At 38.6% G+C, this 22,918-nt stretch overlaps 1 protein-coding gene across 1 annotated transcript in view; it reads left to right on the top strand.

Annotated features, from left to right (window-relative positions):
- Asxl3 (ASXL transcriptional regulator 3) overlaps positions 1-14,544 on the top strand; it is a 135,581-nt gene extending 121,037 nt beyond the window's left edge. The window contains exons 9-11 of the mRNA XM_076837330.1: positions 871-976; positions 5,402-7,361; positions 10,825-14,544. Coding sequence (XP_076693445.1) covers positions 871-976; positions 5,402-7,361; positions 10,825-14,544 — 5,786 coding nt within the window. The remainder of the gene's footprint in view (positions 1-870; positions 977-5,401; positions 7,362-10,824) is intronic.
- Positions 14,545-22,918: the final 8,374 nt, after the last annotated feature.

The following is a 22,918-nucleotide window of genomic DNA, read 5'->3' as shown; positions in this document are numbered from 1 at the left end:
TTCTTTCTGTATTGTTACCACTGTTCTCGCAGCTTCTCAGTTTAAAGCCATACTGCTGTCTTTGGCCCTCTTTTCTGGCCATAACTGTTCATTGTATTTCCTCCTCCTCAACATCACCGCTGAGGCTGGCACATCTCTCAGTGGCCTCCAAACTGGAGTCCTGCAGTTACTTCACTATATTGAGAGACCCATTATTCTAAGCTATTTATGTATTCATGTTCCTCCCTTGCCGAATGACAACAGAACCACCTTTCTCTTTCAGAAAAGTGCAGAACTCTCTTTGGAACTTAGGTTGGGTAACTGGCCTCAGCTGTCCTTGGCTATTTCATTTCATGCCATTTCTGATCACAATTTGCCACTGAAAAGAACATAAATATACATCCCCATAGCTCTGTGCCTTGTGATTTAATCAATTTCATCAAAGCCTGGTCATCCTTCAAAAGTTAACTCAAGAACCAACTCCTATATGTAATCCTCCTTAATTGACTTAGGCAGAATTAAGTGTTTTCCCATCTCTACTTTCACTACATATATTATTCTTATGGCCTGTGAGGACTTTTGACATTATTTCATAGTCAGTTATGTGCCTCTGCTCCCACCAGACTGATTTCCTTAAGGATGGTGAATATGCATTGCTTCCATTTGGAGCCCCTAACATGCAATACATTTGCTAAATGTTTTAGAGTTCATCTAAGATGAAATGACTATTTGAGTGATGTTCATAAAGAGAAACTGTAGAAATGTTGCCATTACTCATCCTTCTACTTTTCAACCTCCATAAAAGTTTACTCAAATGAATTACGTGTTTTCTTTATTTAGTGGCAAAAGATGTGACTGCTTTTACTCAATACATTACCATTTTCTTTCCAGGAGAATTTACCCCAGAAATGCAATTACGAATACGGCAAGAAATTGAGAAGGAAAAGAAAACAGAACCTTGGAAAGAAAAATTCTTTGAGAGATTTTATGGAGAAAAGTAAGTACTAGAGCATTTTTTCTCATTTCTTTTAGAAGGAAATGAAAATGTAATTCTCCGCTTCACATAGCACACTCATATGCTGTAAAACTTAATAAACCTGTGATAAAAGGCAATAGTCCCTCCGTGTAAGAAATTGCGGGTAAAATTATACTGGCATATCAGCACTTAAATTTTTTAAAATGCATTTTCAAGGGTTTATAACTTGTTCATGAAAATTCATTTTGGACTGAAAATAGCACATGAAACCCTATAGAGGTCAATTTTGGCTTTCACAAGTAGGTTTTAGTAAAATTTCCCTGGTTTTTATCCAAGTATTTTCATTAGTAAATTCTTTAAAGATAAGTAGTTTTAGGCACATATTTAATTCTCACATCATTTTCCAAAAATATAGGCTCAGCATGTCCACTTTAATATTTGTTTAGTTTTGTTTTGGGGAAAGCCTGAGGGTATTAGCCTTTACTTTGTCCATCTTTCTCTCAGTTTTCTGTTTCTAATTTATTGTTTGTGTGTTCATATCGACTTTTTTTTTTTCCTTCAAAAAAGTAATACCAGCCGCATCTGAGTGTGGTAGTAATTGAACTAACCTGTGAACAGTTCCAGCTTTGCCTCACATTCAGCACAGATATTTTCTACTCCGCCAGAATTAGTGTCTCAGACACTCAACCCCTCAGGAAAGGAAAGATTTGGGGGCTGACCTTTGACACTGACTTCAGGTCATACTCAGGAGGGGAGTTTGGGTTTTAATTCCACTTTCGTAACTAAGATTTGAAAATTGTTATTTTGTGCAAAGAACACCAAGGTGGTTGCAGGTAACAAAACCTGTGCCGTGTGCTCTGATCTCACAGAATTTCCCCTTGTAAATGGTGAAAATAAGCCAAAAGGAGTCCTATCGGTGAGCTTTTCTAGAAAAGGACTCTGATGTCGAAGAGACTGCTTACTTGGAGGAGGGCAGCCTGGGTGAACTATCCTCTGTAGCAGCTCTCTTGAGCCATAAGGCCTGTTTCTAACTGCTGTGCCAGCCCAGTTTTATGCGAACTTAATGGAAACAATTCGTGTATTTTCTCAAAGGTTGAATGTGAAGCAGGCTACTTCTGTGTCTTCACGTATAATCACCAGCAGTATTACTCAATCCTGGCCACATCAGAATTCCCGTTGGAGATTGTAAATAGATATGAATCGAGAAATACTGATTGAGAATTCCAGGAGTTGAACCCAAGAATCCACTCTGGTAGAAACATTCCAGGTCATGCCACAGCCACAGCCCAGCAGGGTTAAGAATCATGAGGACCAGTTTGAAGACCACTCAGAAACCCCCTCCTTTTATCCATGGAAGTGAATGTTGGGGGCACTATTTTTAGTAATGGCAGAAATATAACTCAGTTAGTTACCTCTAGAGCACTGATCCTTAATTTTTGAAAAGTGATGGGCCTATTCTTTCATTAATTGAACAACAATATTTTATCTAACCTCTCCTCTGTGACTGACACTCTTCAATGCCAGGTGCGTGGTCCCTTGCAGGGCTTTTGCAGCTCTGCCCCCAGTGAGCCCACATGAATGGGACTTTGCATTAGAGAGCTTTCTTTCATTTGGCAAATAATTATTGAGCATATACTGACTGTTATGTTTTCTAAGAATTTTGTAGTAGTATTTTCTTCTATCATCTTAATAATTATGTAGCATGGATATTATTATTATTACTATTGTTTAAAAAATGGAAAATTAAGAAAAAGTGAAGCTAAGTAATTTTCCCAAGTTTACACAGCAAGGTTAAGTAAATTGCTCAAAGTCTTATCCCTATAAATAGCTATTAGAAAAATTCTCACACCTGCACGGTTTTTGCATGAAATTTGGGGATTTCATTAATTCTCATGAATATTAGGTTAAGGGATAATGTCCAAATTTTCTATTGACTGACACCATGTGCTTCTCATTAGCAGCTACAGTGCTCTTAAGTATGACTCCTCATCACCTCACCAAACTGTAAACACAAAGAAATTCTTACTCTGACCCTTTCTTTTCTATAGTTTATGAATAATATGTTTAGTCTCTTTTTTACATGTATTTTTATTTGTTCCTTTTAGTTATTATACATGACAGTAGAGTCTACTTTGACATACTTATACAAACATGGAGTATATCTTATTCTAATTAGGATTCCAGTCTTGTGGATGTACAGGATGTTGAGATCCACAGTGGTGCATTCACATATGTCCATAGGAAAGTTGTGTCAGATTCAATCCACTGTCTTTCCTGTTCCCCCTCTCTTCTCTTAACTCCTCTTTGTCTAATCCACTGAACTTCTGTTCTTCTCCTCCCACCCTTGTTGTATGTTAGCATCAACATATGACAGAGACCATTTAACTTCAGGTATTTGGGATTGTCTTATTTCACTTAGCATAATAGTCTTCAGATCCTTCCATTTGCCAGCAATTGTCATAGAGTCATTCTTCTTTATAGAGAATAATATTTCATTATGTATATATACTATATTTTCTTTATCCATTCACCTGTTGAAGGACACCTAGTTTGGTTCTGTAGCTTAGCTATTGTGAATTGAGTCTCTCATTCTTTTCTTTTGCATATTGATTGACAGATACGTTATGGATTATTCATTGACTGCCCTTCCCATTTTTTTTTTACTCTTAGATTACCCATATTTCCCCAATAGGAGGGATTTTCCCTAACATCATAAAATTTTCTGTTGACCAACACCATGTGCTTCTCATTGCTTTAAGTCTTTCCAACAATGTTGCCATCTAAACTTGTCTCTATTTAAGTTGTGTCCGATGTAGTCTTCTGGGACTTGTTTTAGATATTTATCATAATCATTATTGGCTTAATCTGCTTATAATATAGTACTTGTCTATGTTAGTTTTAGTTACTTAGAGACCATTCGTCTATATGCCAACTCAGAATTATAGGTGGTTCTCTGAATTTGTGGTGTGGGTTCTTGAGGTCAGTTTTCCCGTTGTGAGGAATGTGGTATGCAGTGAATGTCTTCTTTAGTGCCTGTGTCACAGTACACCTATTGTTGCATGAAAATAATCAAATATTAGCATAAGCACATTTAACACAATGTCATTTTACACATTCATACATATCTTTATCCATATGTATATTTAATATCATTGCTTTTAGCCAACTAACAAAAATTTGTCTAGATTTCTATCTGTCATATACTTAGTGTCAGAGGTATCTCTGCTTGACCTAGTTCTGAAGGACTTTATATCCAGATGATTATTGTGCTTTAAATTTTCTGTAATATAGTTCTTCTCCCAGTGTAGTATAGTTATAAATTATAACTCAGTTTGAACCCATTCTAGGGAAAGCTTAAAAGAAACTCTGAAGGAACTATTGTCCAGTCTTTTCAGAATCTTCTGAATTATAAGAAAGAAAACAATGATCAGACGCCCAAAAAGTGTATTCAGTTTTACAGTCTGAGAATTTTATTTAAATAAAAGACTAAAATGGATTTCACTGACATTTCTTACATCAGTACTTCTATAGCTATATTTTTTCACTGTGTTTCTTTGTTACTAGTCTCTCTTATACTTATTTTTTGTCGTTGCTTATTCCCTGTTTAAACTTCATTTAGAATAGATGTATCTCTATCATCTGATGCTGATGTTATATCTTAATATGGAAAAAAACCAGAGTCTTAGAATATACATAATTGTAATTCTTAATAGCTTTGCCTGCTGAATGTTAGGCTGGATTATTTATTGATTTTCTTTACTACCTCGTATGGGATAGCTTTACAGTAAGGCCATCTACATGAATGCATTTCAAAGTTTTGCTTCACACAAATGGAATCTGTTAGAATAACTTTGACGAATCCAAATGTTTTATTATTTAGAAGAGTTTCCATATTTTAAATGAGATACTAAAATAAGGTGATTGAGTAACATTTCTTAGATTACTTCAAGAGAACTAATCTTTGGATGTCAGTTTCAGAATTTTGTGTATTTTCTTCATTTTCCATTGATCTTAATTAACTGTCGCATAATCTGAAGTCCACATAATTTTCTATTATTACGGCATCTTTCACAATCTGACTTCAGAAAAGTTATATCTTATACATTCCTTTGCTTTTCTGCCCATATTTTCTGATCTTTTTTATTTGGGATTTTATTATTGGCTTTATGAATACTTGCTAAGGTCGATATTTCCTTGCTTACACAATAAAAATATCTTTCTAACCCAGAAGTAGAGTTTGTTTTAGTTATGGTTATAAAGGTAGTGGAGAAACTATATCATTATAAACTATTTTACATAAATTAATTATTTCACTAAGTTGGATATAAGATTAATTCAATCCATTTACTTCTATTGGATAGAAGTAAATACTATGAGAGAGATCCAAGTTGTATCTTTCATGTTTTGTGACTGAGCAATAATTTAATATATGTAATTTCGGTTCAGGTTGGGCATGTCAAGAGAGGAGTCTATGAAGCTTACTTCTGGACCAAACAATAATGGAGCTGAAGGTGGTTCTTCACGTGGGACCACTGGTCTACAGGGTTCTTCTGCACAGACCCCCTTGGAAGAACAACAGCCCAAAAGCATGCAAAGTTCTGCTTCTTCACAGCCTGATTTCTGTGCCACAGTGTGTCCAATGGTCGAAGTTCCAGCTAAAGATGTAATGGCAGATTTGGAATCAGAGGATATTTTGATCCCCGAGGAAGCTGTGATTCAGGAGGAAATTGCAGAAGAAGTAGAGACTAGTATCTGTGACTGCCACGATGAAAATCACAAGACAATACATGAATTTTCAGAGGAGTGTGAAAGTCCAACCACCTCTCATGAAGAGCCCCTAATAGCACCTCCTGATGGCAACTTAGAATCCTGTGTTGTGATGAATGATGTTTTAGAAACTTTGCCTCGTATTGAAGTTAAGATAGAAGAGAAATCAGAATCTCTGCAGGAAGAAATGTCAGTTGTTATTGATCAGTTAGAAGTCTGTGATTCTCTTGTTCCTTCAACTTCATCTGTGACTCATGTCAGTGACACAGAACTTAAGGATCCAGAAATTGCAATAGAGACCAATACTACAAAAATAAAAACAGGGTCATCATCTTTAGAAGGCCAATTTCCACATGAAGCAATTGCTGTAGATATGGAGCTACAGAGTGATCCTGATGAACAGCTTTCAGAAAATGCTTGCATCTCTGAAACTTCTTTCTCTTCTGAGAGCCCAGAGGGAGCCTGCACCAGCCTGCCATCCCCAGGAGGAGAAACCCAGTCCACCTCTGAAGAATCATGTACTCCAGCCTCCCTTGAAACGACATTTTGTTCTGAGGTGTCCAGCACTGAAAATACAGACAAATATAATCAGAGGAATCCGACTGATGAAAACCTCCATACATCTTTGATATCGGAAATATCTCCAATATCCACTTCACCAGAAATATCAGAAGCATCTCTTATGTCTAACTTACCATTGCCATCTGAAGCATCGCCAGTATCCAATGTACCTTTAACATCAGAAGCATCACCGATGTCTGATTTACCTTTGACATCGGAAACTTCTTCAGTGTCTTCCATGCTTCTCACCTCTGAGACCACTTTTGTATCCAGTTTGCCACTTCCTGCAGAAACATCTCCGATTTCTAATTCTTCCATGAGTGAAAGAATGGTGCATCAACAAAGAAAGTCACCTTCAGTATCTGAAGAAGCACTCTCCCCACAGAAAGATGAACCCTCTGCTCCTGTCAAACCCCTGGGAGAAAACCTCATCTCTCAGCAGAAGCCTCTATCCAATACTCCTGAGTCCATCAAAATGGGTTCTTCTTCCATTGCTCCTGAAGCGTTTCCATCTGAAGAACTTCACAACAAGACCCTGGGTCAGCAGCCCTGTAAATCACATGTTGAAATTGAGAAGCCCTATCTTCCTTCAGTCCCAGAACTTTCTTCTACAGAAATGATGAAAGTTAAAAATCTTAGTGTCCTGCAAAGAACAGAAAAGAAAGGGCTCTCCTCTCCATTAGAATTACCTGCCTTCTCCGAAGAGACAGAGAGCAAGGGAAATGAGCCTCCATCAGCTAAATTACAGGACAAGCAGTACATCTCTTCAGTGGATAAGGCGTCGTTTTCAGAAGGCTCTAGAAGTAAAACACATAAGCAAGGGAGCACACAGAATCGATTGGAGATCTCGCATACTTCCAAATCATCAGAGCCCTCCAAGTCACCAGATGGGATAAGGAATGAATGTAGGGAATCAGAGATATCAAAGAGGAAAACTGCAGAACAGCATAGCTTTGGAATCTGTAAGGAAAAGAGAGCTAGGATCGAAGATGATGAGTCAACCCGGAACGTGTCATCCAGCAGCCCACCCGAGAAGGAGCAGCCTCCAAGAGAGGAGCCCAGGGTTCCCCCTCTCAAGGTAAGATGTACATATTTTAAAGATACGATTTTTTTTATTTTTTAAAAAATATTTATTTTTTAGTTGTAGTTAGACACAATACGTTCATTTTGTTTGTTTTTATGTGGTGCTGAGGATCAAACCCAGGGCCTCACATATGCTAGGCGAGCCTTCTACCGCTTAGCCACAACCCCAGCCCTAAGATAGGATTTTTTAAAAAGGAAAAAATTGTATAAGAGGCTTCCCTTATTAAGAAACTTAACTTTCAGGCCAGGCATGGTGGCATACACCTGTAATCCCAGTGGTTTGGAAATTTGAGGCAGGAGGATTGTGAATTTAAAGCCAGCCTCCAATATTTTGCAAGGTCCTAAACAACTTAGCCAAACCCTGTGTCAAAAAATAAAAAAAAAAGGGGGTGGGGATAGGCTCAGTGGGTAAGTGCCCCTGGGTTTAATTTCTGATACCAAAAGACAAAGAAAAAAAGAAAGAAAGAAACTTAACCTTCAAGAATAGATTAGGTATTTCAGGTGTTTTTCTTTACAGTTTTTATACCACAAATCACAGTTAGTCCTTCTAGCATCCAGTGTAATAGTAAGTGATCCTTTTTAAAACTATGCAATGAGTTCATATCAGGTATTTAAACATCAGTATTTAAGGGAAAAAATTAAGAAGAGGGAACAGGATGTGGAGAAGCCCAGAGTCCACTAAGACACTAGGACTTTTGTGGATCCCAACATATAGAACTCCACACACTTGGGGAAAATGTGAGAGATATTTCAGTGACCTAGGAAAGTAGTCTAAAGTCAGAGGGCAGCACTGTGGAAGTGAAGGTACATGTTATTCCTGCATTATTTTCCAGCTAACATTGAAAACCATCATTGCTTAGCAAAGATGACCTGATTTATGGCCTCATTAAATATTCCTTGAATAAATTTATAAAATTGCCTTATGAACTGTGAGGGAGAATAATGTAGATACAGAGACATACAAATCCTGATTTTTATTTCCAAATAGAAAAAGAGTCATTAATTTCACAAAGTAATAAATCCGCTGTGTGCATGCCTGCAAATCCCAGCTATTTGGGAGTCTGAGGTAGGAGGATCACAAGTTCAGTTCTAGCCTGGATAACTTAGCTAGACCTTTTCTCCAAATAAAAGGGACCGAGAATGTAGCTCAGTGCTTGCCAAGAATGTGCAAGGCCCTGGGTTCAATCCCCAATATTGTAAAATACTATTACTATTATTATTATTACTACAACTACTAGTAGAACTATAATAAAGTCTCATGATTCCAATAAATTTTAATTCTCATTAAACAAATCTTTTATATAAATTGGATCTGCCTAAGTAAACTGAAAATTCAGGTCAATTCAAAAGAAACCCTCTGTTTAATTAAAAAAATTCATACCTAATGTTATTTTGATTTGATGTTTCTTATCTAAGCCAATTTATATTTTTGTACAAAAAATTAGAGTATTCCCCCAATTCAGGATTGATTGGAGTTATAAATATCTCAAGCTCTTTAAAAATATCTTTCTTTATTCTTTCATATCTATTTTTATAGTCAACTCATAATCTTCACAAGGTTGACTTGTTTGTAAGAATGTGGTTGTAGTTATTCTATTTAACAAAGCAATTTCAATTAAATAAAATTCTAGAGATGTAAGAGATGAACACTAAACTCCAATTAAAAATCCATTATTGGGGCTGGGGTTGTGGCTCAGTGGTAGAGTCCTGCTTGCCTAGCATCTGTGAGGCACTGGGTTTGATTCTCAGCACCACATAAAAAAATGTCAGTAAATAAAAATTCAGTATGTACTTTAATTTCTGAACCACAGAAAGAAAAATATAAATATCATTTTTAGAGGAAATATTTTTAAACATATCAGCCTGATTTTTGGGGGGGGGTCTAAATATCATTTTCAAAATGACATGCACTTTATTAAGATTGATTAGATAGATAGATGGATGGGTGTTAGAGATGTTAAACACATATTTGATGTTTGGCCTTAAACTCTTTTTTTAAAGAGTGTTAGGTTTACTTTTAAATATGTTTATTTTTTTTTTAGACTGGGAAATATTTAAAAGGAACAATTTAATTCCATTGCCAAATTCACCTCTTCTTGGTCATAGATTGGAGGAGAGTCTTCATAAGTGATTTACAAATAATAAGGAGACAACTCGGGAAGATGATAATTTCATTTATCAAGGTTCCAAAGTGTAATTCCAAATAGAAATGATCATGTAGTCGGTGTTGCAGTTATAGTGTAAATGTATCTATGTTGGGGGTGGGGGAGGTTTTCTAGGAAATTTTTTTTCCAGAAGGGGGAGAGAGAAAACAGACTACTTTAAACAGCCTGACTTGGGAGCCCACAGATACCCTCTCACTGACTGGTTTATATGACCCTATGGCAGATGACTCTACCTTCAAAGGCTCCATTTTTTTTAAGTGGAAAATGAAGACTTTAACCAGGGTCCTTCCAGCTCCACAAACCAATGACTCTGAGAATCCTCTTACTGACTGGAGCATCACAGCATTGCTATGGGATTCTGGGTGCTAGGTCTTGTGCCTCATGAACTTGGCAGTGATTTCATGTGTCTCTTCATTAGCATAAGTAGGCAAAAAGTGTAGAACACAACACGTTCCAAGTTCAGCTGATCGTGCATTACCAACATCAAAAGAAACTGCCCACTCCATACTTTCTGGGAAAGGCAGAAAATCAGTGTTGCTCTTGCTTTTATGAAGATGTAATGATGTAATGATAATGTAATCCCTTTGGAAAACTGTGCTCTCACAAATACATTCTCATGCAATCTTTATAACAGCCCTGTGGAGGAAATAGACCAGAAATAACTCATTTCATTTTACAACTGAGTTTACAAACTCATATAGTGTGCTTATTACACACCTATAAGGCAGCACACCAGGTGGTATAGGAATACAGTCCTTGGCCAGAGAGAGTTACCTGTGAAACTGAGGTACATAGTAATTTGCTACCATAACAGAGTACCTTTGTCTGATACCTTCGTGTGAAGCCAGGATAATTCTCGTCTCCTGTCCTCTTGACCCGGACTTTTTTCTTTGGGTCAAATTAAGTCAGGTCAACTCAAACAGAGTAAGTGTCCCAGTTTGTTTGTTTGTTTGTTTTCCTACTCTAGCAGGGAGGATGATTTAAAAACTAAGCAGATCCAAACCTTTTTAGCTAATCTTATGGTACAAAACATGGATTTTGTTTTCATGTATGTAAGACGTTAAGACAGTGCTTATTTCCATGCCAAAGCAAGTCACTGGTTGATTTTTAAAACATCATTTCATACCCTTGTTGCACTTACTGTTGCTTTACATCCTAAGTGCTCATTCAGAGGTGTAGTTCGTTTCATGTTGTGGGAGAGCACTGCTTGTTTTCCAGTTGCATCATGGCCTCCCACATGCCATCTCTGCCATCACATATGAAGTGCTTTTTCTTTCTGTTCTTTCCTCACAGATCCAGCTTTCCAAAATCGGACCACCCTTTATCATCAAGAGTCAGCCAGTCTCCAAACCAGAGTCTAGAGCATCCACTAGCACCTCCGTCAGTGGGGGGAGGAACACCGGCGCCAGGACCCTTGCAGACATCAAGGCCCGTGCCCAACAAGCTCGGGCCCAGCGTGAGGCTGCTGCAGCTGCTGCAGTAGCCGCTGCAGCGAGCATCGTCTCTGGCGCTATGGGGAGCCCAGGAGAGGGTGGAAAGGCAAGAACCCTGGCACACATCAAAGAGCAGACCAAGGCTAAGCTCTTTGCAAAGCATCAAGCCCGAGCCCACCTCTTCCAGACTTCTAAAGAGACCCGGTTGCCTTCGCTGAGCTCCAAGGAAGGGCCTCCAAACTTAGAAGTCTCTTCTACCCCTGAAACAAAAATGGAAGGTTCCACCGGGGTCATTATTGTCAATCCAAATTGCAGGTCTCCTAGCAACAAGTCCGCTCACCTCCGGGAGAGCAGCACTGTTTTACAGCAGTCTCTTAACCCCACTCAACTTCCGGAAACTGCCACTGACTTATCTGTACATAGTTCTGATGAAAACATACCTGTGTCACATTTATCTGAGAAAATTGTTTCATCTACCTCTTCTGAAAATAGCAGTATGCCCATGCTTCTCAATAAAAATCCTGTCCCTGTGTCTGTCTGCAGCGCTGCTCTGTCGGGAGCAATTAAAGAACACCCCTTTGTGAGTTCTGTTGACAAATCCTCTGTGCTGATGTCCGTCGACAGTGCAACCACTACCATTTCTGCTTGTAATATAAGCATGTTAAAAACCATCCAGGGAACTGACACTCCATGCATAGCCATTATACCAAAATGTATTGAAAGCACTCCTATTCCGGCCACTACAGAGGGAGCCGGTATATCCAGCTCCATGGACGATAAGCCACTGCTCATACCAAGCAGCAGTGCCACTAACTTAATCTCCAGTCAGTACACCTCTGTGCCAACTCCCTCCATTGGAAATAATTTGCCAAACCATCTCTCCACTAGCTCTGTCTTGATTCCCCCCACGGGAATTAACAGCAGATTTCCTTCTGAGAAGATAGCCATGCCTGGGAGTGAAGAACAGGCCACCATATCCATGGGTACCACTGTGAGAGCAGCCCTCAGCTGCAGTGACTCAGTGGCGGTCACCGACGCTCTGGTTGCACGTCCGCCTGTCGCAATGTTTACGGGAAACATGCTCACTATAAACTCTTACGATAGCCCTCCGAAGTTAAGTGCTGAAAGCTTGGACAAAAATTCAGCGCCTCGAAACAGGGCAGATAATTCTGGGAAACCTCAGCAGCCACCCGGGGGCTTTGCACCAGCAACCATAAACAGATCCATTCCCTGTAAAGTCATCGTTGACCACAGCACCACGCTGACCTCCAGTTTGTCATTGACTGTCTCCATTGAGAGTGCAGAAACCAGCTTGGACCTCCAGAGCAGGTCTGTGAGGACAGAGGTATCCATCCAGCCCATGGCGTGTCCTCAGGTCTCTGTAATTAGCAGGCCTGAGCCAGTGGCAAGTGAAAGTATAGACCACAGTTCGAGTTTCATTGCTGCTTCTGCAGCCAAACAAGACTGTAAAACCCTGCAGGCTCCCTGCACCAGTCTCCGAGAACTGCCCCTTGTTGTTCCAGACAAATTAAATGAGGCGGCTGCTCCTAGTCATAGCTTTGCTGAGCAGACACGGAACCCAACTACTTACAAAAGTGAAGCAGACACAACCTGTAGCAATCAGTATAACCCAGGAAACCGGATCTGCTGGAATGAGGATGCCATGAGGGGCACAGGACAGCCTCTGGTCAGTCACTCTGTTTCAGGTAAACAGAAGGAATATGCAGAGCAGAGCTGCCCGAAGGCCATCAAAACTGAACACGCCAGCTACTCACACGTGTCAGAGCTGCACCCCAGGAATCTCATAGCAAACGTCGCTCTTCCTGTGAAATCCGAACCTCATGAAGTGGACAAGGGCTTTAGAATGGACACCGAAGACTTCTCTGGCCCTGGGCTGCCTCCACCAACAGCAGAGGTAGCCGCCACCATACCACAAGCACAGAACCTGGATGCTCCTTCGTCCAGTGCCAGGGAAGAGGCCATTTCCCTGGTTCCAGACACCCTGAAAAGAGTTCCGAGTGCAGGAAGCTCAAGCTGTCGTCTGTCATCCGTGGAGGCTAACAACCCACTGGTGACACAGCTACTGCAGGGCAACCTGCCTTTGGAGAAAGTGTTGCCACAGCCCAGACTGGGTGCCAAGCTCGAAATCAACAGGCTTCCTTTGCCCCTTCAAACTACCTCAGTGGGTAAAACACCACCAGAGAGGAACATTGTTGAAATGCCTTCCAGCTCTCCAAACCCAGATGGTAAGGGCTACTTGGCAGGGACTCTTGCACCACTACAAATGAGGAAGCGAGAAAACCATCCCAAAAAGAGAGTAGCCAGGACTGTAGGGGAACACACTCAAGTTAAATGTGAACCAGGGAAGTTGTTGGTGGATCCAGATGTTAAAGGGGTGCCGTGTGTCATAAATTCAGGCATGAGTCAGCTAGGACACAGTCAGCCATTTAAGCAAGAATGGCTGAACAAACACTCCATGCAGAACAGAATTGTTCACAGCCCCGAGGTCAAACAGCAAAAGCGGCTGCTCCCCGCGTGTAGCTTCCAGCAGAACCTATTTCATGTTGACAAAAATGGCGGTTTCCACCCTGATGCTGGTACCTCGCACAGACAGCAGTTTTACCAAATGCCCATGGCTGCCAGGGGCCCCATTCCCACTGCAGCTCTCTTACAGGCCTCTTCCAAGCCCGCCGTGGGCTGTAATGCATTTGCCTTCAATAGGCATCTTGAACAAAAGGGATTGGGAGAGGTTAGTCTTCCTTCAGCACCCCACCAGCTAAGGCTAGCCAACATGTTGTCCCCCAGTATGCCCATAAAGGAAGGTGATGACGTGGGAGGGGCTGCGCACACAATGCCAAACAAAGCACTAGTGCATCCTCCACTGCCCCCACCTCCTCCACCCCCGCCCCCTCCGCCCTTGGCCTTGCCCCCACCTCCCCCACCACCACCTCCACTACCTCCACCTCTCCCTAATGCAGAAGTCCCATCTGATCAAAAGCAACCGCCAGTTACCATGGAAACCACTAAGAGACTTAGTTGGCCACAGTCCACGGGCATATGTAGCAATATAAAATCGGAACCTCTTTCTTTTGAGGAAGGTTTAAGCAGCAGCTGTGAACTGGGCATGAAACAAGTTTCCTATGACCAGAATGAAATGAAAGAACAGTTAAAAGCATTTGCGCTAAAAAATGCAGATTTCTCTTCCTATTTGCTTTCTGAGCCACAGAAGCCTTTTCCCCAATTAGCTGCTCAGAAAATGCAGGTGCAGCAACAACAGCAGCTCTGTGGAAATTATCCAACAATACACTTTGGTAGCACGAGCTTCAAAAGGGCAGCGTCTGCAATTGAAAAGTCCATTGGGATTTTGGGAAGTGGCTCTAGTCCTGCCACGGGCCTGCCTGGTCAGAACGCTCAGATGCCTGTTCAGAACTTTGCCGACAGCAGCAACGCGGACGAATTGGAACTGAAATGCTCTTGCCGGCTGAAAGCCATGATTGTGTGCAAAGGCTGTGGGGCCTTCTGCCATGATGACTGCATAGGTCCTTCAAAACTCTGTGTAGCTTGCTTGGTTGTACGATAAGAGCTGAGTGAACGATGCAGTATCCCTTTTTGACACGGAAAAGCCAAACAGCAACCGCAAATTGAATAATGTAGTGACTGACTTACATGCTAATTTATTTTACTTTGTAACAGATAATCTCTTTTTCATAGGATTATTATTTTCTTGCATTTTTTTTTTAATAATGAGGAGGATGCATACCAACTGACTGGCTCAACAGCATGTTGAGCATATTTAATTGCCATTCCCAGCTTCAAAAGTTTCTCTCTGTGCATATACAGGTTACTGCCTCATTCCTCCTTCACCCCCTTTGAACCCAGGTACAGATAGGAAAAGGACAGTTTTTATTGCTTCGTCACCAGAAATGCAGATGTAGAAAAAGGAATGGTAAAAATAAGGTGGACATGTATTTTTCTGTCAATTAGTTATTACAGCAGGTATTTCTGTACTTGCCATTACCACCATGATGAAGTCATTTTTGGAATGGGGAATCTGATTTAAATGTGTGATTCCTTGTATTTATTCATATCACAAAAGATACATTAAAGAAGGCATGCCATTAATGAAATTCACTGTCTCTGTTCTCTTTTCTCCCTTCTTACTCTCTCTCAGAGACAATGGCAGAAAATAAGTATCTGCTGTGAATTTTGTACACAGATTTTAGTGAAATGTGTCCTGTGTCTGAAATTGCAGCATGGGCCTCATTCCCAGTAAACTGGATCTAGCCCTTGGATACCTGATAATATAAGATCGGTTGGCCAACATAGTCACAGGCCCAGAAAAGTTTGGAGCTTCATGTATGACTTTTAACACCAAGTATGAAAAAAATATCCTAAAATTAAAAGCAAATAAAATACTGTATGTGCATGTATAAGTGGTTTGACTATATACATATTAATAATAATTTTCACTCTAATTAAATGAGTAGATATTAAAATTTGAGAGAAAATAATCGTAGCCCTTATTAATGACACAATGTATTCTGGTCTCTACCCCAATGGAAGTTGCCCACCTCTTTTTACAAGTGTCATTGATGTTCAAAGGGACTTCAGAAGGTTCAAGTGTGACATTTTTCTGAACCATTTTATTTTCTCATGATTCAGTCTAATTGTATTTGACTCTGAAATAAGCCTTATTTTTTTTAAAAAATACATTTTTAGGTATTTTATGTTTTGCTTCACTCCCTCCCCATATCTGGGACCATAAACTGCTTTCAAAAAAGGGATACTGCATCTTATAATTATCTTCAGTGTTTATCCAGTAAAGTCTGAGTGTCAAATACTTGAGCTACATTCCGTAGACGCTGGCCGCCATCCTGCTGGAGAACAGCTGTAGTTCAGGAGGCTCTGTTCCCAAAAGCAAGTTCAAAAGCACATGCACATGTGGGAAGATGAAAGAAAGCAAAAGCCACGCCCATTTAACTTCAGATTCCAGAGCACAAAATGTGGAACACCATTAATCCATTGATTGATTGTGGCTGTAGAATTTTTTTTTTTTTTAAACGGGGAAAATCATCTTTATCCAGGGTAAGAATGACAGATGTTTTCACATGGGATCACTCTAATCAATGTAAACTTTTTGACATTCCCTGAGAACATGGTCTTATAAGTTAACTGGAATGTACAGAAGTTACATTCTTGAAGCAAAATATACCTGTAATTATTTTATGGGCAACTATGATATTTTTCCCTCCATATTTATTGTGATGTTGCCAAATTTTTTTTAGGTAATAGGAGACATCATTTTTATTAAAAAAATTCCTGATAGTGAAAGATACTTAAGAAAAGCAAAGGAAGTCCTGCCCTGTGGCCACAATTAGGTGCTTCAGTACTGTCACTTCTATTATTCATATTAAAATTGACAAAATGAATGAGAAAGTTAGCAATGCACTTAACCAGCCCTTCCCAAGGAATGCAGCATAAGTGCCGGTAGACCTGTAGTTCACTTCACTCCAGGTTACATTTGGATGGTGTCCTTTTGGATGATGTCTTTATGGTCTGCTTGGCTCTGATTTCGTCTTAATTTCAAAGATCATGTTCTTAGCCTCACCGTGGGGCACTCATAATATAGATACTTGTATGCCAACTTCTTCCAAATTCAGTCGCTGCTATACCAGTGTCAGATACTGTCTACACCAGCAAATTGAAAACTACCGCATCAGTAACTGACACACATTGAAAGAAACTCCAGTCTACAAAACCTTTGCACTCTATGTGAGGTACAGTTGAGGCCGATGTGATACTGGGCTCATTGTCAGTTCCATCAGTGTTGAAGACTGCCTGCAAGTTGCTTACTGGGAATAAAGAAAAAGTGTCCTTCTGTATGTTTGGAGTTTTCACATCATACGTTTGGAGAATCAGTTGTTGATAGTGCATGATTTCTTTCACCCAGGTCCAAAGAGCATAACTTTTTGTGCCCTTACTCTCTTTTTTGACCCAATCCAAATTCCTACTTTTTGCATATGGTTTATATCACTGAAAAAAATGAAAATCTTTGGGCTAAAAAAAAAAAATAAAGAAATTGAGAAGTAAAATGTGGGTCAGGTGTTTCATAGGTGTCCATTTAATATATATGTACAAAAGCCAGTATATTTGAATTAGGTGAGTAGGTTCTTAGTTTCTTGATTTCTACATGTGTCTGCCTATGTGCAAATAGAGTATGTTATTTACTACATGGTTATTGTGGTATAATGTGCAAATTTCAGTGTGTGCATTATCCTGATTATTGAACTCTATTATCTCTCTATCAGGAATAAACTTGCACATGAAACTTTTTTTTTTTTTTTTTTTTTAATCACAAAGGATGTGTTTCCCTAAGTAGCACTTTTGGAGCAGGGGAAGGACGAAAACTGCTATTCCCTCATCCCCCTCCTATATGATATGCATATGCCTGAGTTATATAAAGACATTTAGGTCGTTAATGGGCATGTTAATAAGAGCGTTCTGATGCAAATTCATTTTCAAAATGATAATATTTTTTTCCTTCCCCAAAGTGAAAAATGGCAGAAATCTTGGTGAACTGAGCACCATAGTTATATATAATATTTCCCTGCTAAGGTCTAGTTTGAAGAAAAGGAAAAAAAAAAAAACTTGAAAACAAACCTGTGAGGTTGAGCCTGGGTTGCTATAAAGACTGTGGTGGTGTGTGCTTCTGGGATGAGCTGTAGAAGGCGTAGTTGACTTCCGGACCTTGGATATTCTTACTCAGTTCAATATAAACAGAAAAACAAGCTGGTGCCCGTGGTGCTTTATAGTGCAGTCAAGAGTAAAAATACATGTTGTTGCAGCCCCATTTCCTTCACAAACACTCGCACAATTTTCAAAAGAGGAAGTTGCTGTGGCCTCTGGTTTCCCAGCTTCTCCGTGGTATGAAGTCCCAGGTTTTAGAAGCTGAAGCCAATCTTAGGGTGCATCGTCTCTGTGGTGTGGAGGCCCAGCACTGCACTAGCTGCCTGGGGGAATGACCCCCGCCGAACACGCAGAGCTCAGACTCACTGTCCATCTGTGTTCCCAGAGAACAATGTGAAGAGTCCTAGAACAGGAACTCATCAGACTGTCAGGGGCCTATGTAGCCAAAACGTCACTGAATAAAAAAACTTCTGTTGTCTTCAGTCCTCATGCTTTGTCACTGTAAAGCGAACAAAAAGCATTTTTACTATAATTTAAAGGAGCTGCTTTTTTATAGCACATACTATTTCGCTTTGTACTATATTTGATAGTTGCAGAATAATTTAGACTGTAGAAAAACTCTGTTGTATTTGTACTGTTCATGAATGTTCCAAGGAAAGTGCTTTACTTGGTTGCCATAATTTTCTTGTACTGCTGTATTTTCCCCACCGCTTCATGAAAACCTAATCGAATTCCTATTTTCAGTACAGTTTTTTTTTTTTTAAATATGTGTTTGTGTGAATTTTTTTTTTTTTTTTTTTTGGTCAGTATTCTGAATGTTTACATCTGTTTGACATTAGCCATTTAATGCCTTTTTTGAAAGGCGGAATTACTCCTACAGTGTAACAGCAAAATGTGAAATCAACCCAAACATAACATGCATGACAAACAGAATTGGGGGCGAAGGCCCTGAACGTACATAGACATTTTATATCAGCATACAGAAAAGTAAAACCCTCCTTCAGTCCTCTACCAAAGAATATATTATTCCCACAGGAAAAACTCAGAAAGGTGTGTAAAATCCTCAGAAGGGGGAGCAGTTGATTCAGTAAGACTGCTACAATTTAAAACTGTTATGCTTGCTTTGATACCTGACTAAATGTGACTGAGTGCAACAAGCATTTAAAAAATTTTTAGACAGTGTTTTGTTTAGAATTCAGGGATCATGCATTCTTTAATGGTGCTGTTTGTTTTTTTTATTTCTTCTTTTCTACAAAGAAAAAAAGTGTTGCCTACAAAAGTGACTGCTCAAAATACCATAAGTTAAATGAAAGGAAATGTTTGTCTCTTCATGTTTCTCTGTTTTTTCCCTTTCTCGGAGTAAAAATTTGGGTTTCAATATTAAAATATTCTGGAGAAAATAAAGAAATTAAACAAGAAATACTGTCAGTTTTAATTTTTTAATGAAATGAGGTAGTTGATATACATATGCAAAATGTACTAATGATACATTGAACATTTGATTGAGAAATATAGGGAAAACTGTATCCTGTTAAATTATCTGCACTTATTTTCAGTATAGTAAATTGACAATGTGTAGTTATAACTGTTGTTAATACAGTAAAAACTAACACTGAAACCTCTGAAATTAATGGTATTTGCCGTGCTCACCATTTAAAACTATATTTGGACCTTCTTGTTTTCATAAAGATGTAAGTTTTTATGCCAAAAAGCATTCAGGTCAAACAAATTGTTACTTCTGGATTTAATTTCATCTTTCAAAATGAGTAGTACATAAAATGATCTTTTAAAAGAATTGTTCTGGTTAATTTTTTTATCCTACATTAAATATTATTGCTAGAGTTATTTGAATAAAATTCTGTGAACCATTAGAACAAAATTGCCTTAGTTCTATTTACATAGGTTAAAGACATCTGCATGTCTTTTCGGTAAGCTGAATCAGAAAACATTAAACATAATTGGCTGTTAGAAATCTGAGTTCCACTGTTTTCATCTACAAGGAAAATGTTGTCGTTAGCCACCAGATGGCGAAAGAGGATGTTTACTTTTGGAAGGGGGAGACATGGGGGGAGAACAAAGCAGGCTCCTTTTCCTCTTTCCACAACTGAAATGACTTGTAATAGTGAAAGTCCAGCTTACCCAAGGAAGACAGGATGGATATTCCCAGGTTTCATTAAATGATGGCATTTCTTTCTTTGTGCCACTTTTCCCCTGTTAACCTAAACAAAATACTATTGTAATTCTATTTAGAATTGTAGATTTTTTTCTTTGCATCACATTATTATTCTAGACCAGAATCCATCAGATGAAATCAAACACTCCAGCACTCTTTAAGCTGATATTTATTAAAAATGATCTGAATGCTGTTATGTACTTTAATTCATGTATTCTCATGAGTATAATTATATAGTCTTTATTTTTTTAAATTCCATTATTTTTAATACATCAGTGAGGCCTAATTTGAACAAAACTCTGCCTTAGGATTTAAAGTGTTCACTTGTTTCTATCATAGCCCTTATCTAGGAGCAAGTGACTTTATCTGGTAATTTCTCAGTTTTCACATACATGCTTCATTGTACTCAAAGATAATTTAGAAGGAACCTAGCCAGGAGAGAAGTTGATAAAATAGTTTGGGGATTTTTTTCTGCATAAGACGAAAAGAAATCTTAGGAAGTAGTTCCCAGCCCATAAAAATATTTGGAGTCTAGTCCGAGATCCTCTAGAGTTAATATTACAAGGGCAGAGCACATACAATTATTCACCCTGACATGCAAAAATTAAAAGTTGGAAGAATCAAATGTTAGAGCTAATCTGGAAGTCTAACGTAAGTACGACACTGTCCTCTTCCCTGCAGAAACTCTTATCCAAGTTGCCAATGTAACTAAATACCATACACTCTCATTACTTGGAGAAATATTGCCTGATTTACAAAACAAAGACTGAATATTTTACCATTTTATTTCAAAAATCAACTTTGTTTTGCAGCTGTATTAAATAATACGGTGACACCTCACTATAAGTAAAGCTGATATTAAAAATATTTAGCAAAACTGTAAGGCCTTAACCAATTCTAACAAATGCTAGACGTATCCACAGTGATGATTTGTGAACATCAGATGAGAGCACACTGGCTGAATAGCAATCTGTGAATGAAGAGGCTGAGTCTGCGTTTATCAGTGGTTGGGATTTATACTTGGTACACTCACTGCATTTACGGGAAAGTTTGTTTCTAAGGTATTTTTCTTAAGCAAAAAAATGCCATTTACATTCTCATATTTGTGTGTATATATATGTGTGTGTATATACATATATCCACACCCCTACACACACACACACACACACACATGTATTTGTTTATTTTAAGCAAACACAATGAAAAGTCCTGGCGTTTCTCCTTTTGGTATTTTCCAACTAGATCAGTGGGTGCTTCTCACATGGACTGCTTTAGAAGGTCAAGGACATTTGAAGGTTGTATAAAGTCCTTCTCAACTTCCATGGCTTATCACAAAGTATTACTTTTATCATAAGCTTATAAATGGAAAAATAAATTTCATCTTTGATTCAAGCACTTATCTCTAGTTTCAAATTATGGTTTATTTCAGGAAAACACTGCATTCAGAATCCTTCTTTAATGATGAGAAAACAGGGAATTGAGAGGAGTTCAAGACTGAGGTTTTGTTTTCCTTGATTTGTTTGGCTTTCAGTATCCAGTTCTGGAAATGTGATACCATCTTTCAGTTCTAGGAAAATGTGGTTGGCTCCAGTGACTAGGAAACACAGGAGCTTCACTTGGGTATTCTCTCCCACATAGAAGTTGCAACATTTATGTTTCCACTTATGTATTAATGTTTTTAAAATTTTTCTGTGATATATACTTCCCTGGTCAGTCAGTTTTAAACCTCAAAGTGAGAAATAAAAAACCTTGAAGCATGGAAGCATGAGTGAGGACAGTTCTTTGTGATAGCTTCTAAGTGGAAACTACGAATACATTTTATATCCCTTCTTTAACCCGTGGATTCAACACAGATTTTTTTGGTTGGTTTTTAACACTATATGTCTTTTTTTTTTTTTTTTTTGGTAAAATCTTTACATCAAAGATGAAGAAAGAAAACAAAGCTATGGGAAATTGGTATCTTCAAAAGAAACACTTAACAATTTTAAAAAAATTAATTACATTCAGAGTAGGACTCTGAATGATTTACTTATTACCTCTAATGTTCACTTACATAATGCTAATATCCTTGCTAAAGCAGGTTCAGAATATGCACTACAACTTTAAGCCATCAGAAAGATAGTGTGACATTGATAGCAGTCATTCCCTCCCCTCCTCTTCCTTTCCATGTTTTGATAATGTAATGATTCGGTAGTAAAAATTTTCTGTCCCCAATCTTTGCTTGGCAAAAGAGAAATCAAGGATCTCACTCTTTATAATCCCAGTTTTATACTTGTGATTTTTCTCAATAATAAATAATTGCCAAGTCTGTGATTCTATGGATGTTTTTCAGATTCTCTTCATATGAATAAGCTTTTAAGGTTTTAACTATTCACACCAAATATTCCAACGTCCCTGGGTTATTCCAGAAAGGTGGACAGTTTTTATTTTTAAAATAATAATTGATAACATTAGTGAAATACTGTATACCAAGGACTACAAAGTATTTTATGAATTTTAATTATATTTATTCTTACAAAAACCCTGTAAAGTAGGACTGTTACTATATCTGTGTAATAAACAAGGAAAATGAGGCTTTACAGAGCTTAAAGAATACTCAGCTAAGATCTGGGCTATAAAGGTTTTAGCAGAGGCCATAGCCCATCTGTTGGAATAAAACATAATTGCTGCTACACAGATTCTGGTAGATGCTGGGGATTGTGAGGAAAATGAGCATGTCCCAAACCTTGAAGAAACATATAGACTAGTGCAAAAGATAAAATAATTTTAGTGTGACAAAAGTATAGCCACGACATGTGCAAGGTACAGCAGAGAAGGAAGCAATCAAGTGTTTGAAGCCATTTAGGGTTGCTACCAGTAGAAAATGGCTCAAGAGGACCATTGGGTCCTATACCTGATGTGGTCTAAAGACAGCCTCAGGGAATGGGGAGCAGATTGATCCCTGTGAGTTCCTTGGATCAGGGCTTATTAATAAAGACAATGATCTCTTCAAGGTGTTAGATACTTTACATAGTTCAGAACTCAGTCACCAAGCCCTTCTTTCATGAATTTAGAAATATATTTAGATGTTGTTAACAATCGATTCTGCTTGGGG

Source organism: Callospermophilus lateralis, chromosome 17 (assembly GCF_048772815.1).
Source record: "Callospermophilus lateralis isolate mCalLat2 chromosome 17, mCalLat2.hap1, whole genome shotgun sequence".
Classification (NCBI taxonomy): domain Eukaryota; kingdom Metazoa; phylum Chordata; class Mammalia; order Rodentia; family Sciuridae; genus Callospermophilus; species Callospermophilus lateralis.
This window is presented reverse-complemented; position numbering and strand designations above follow the sequence as displayed.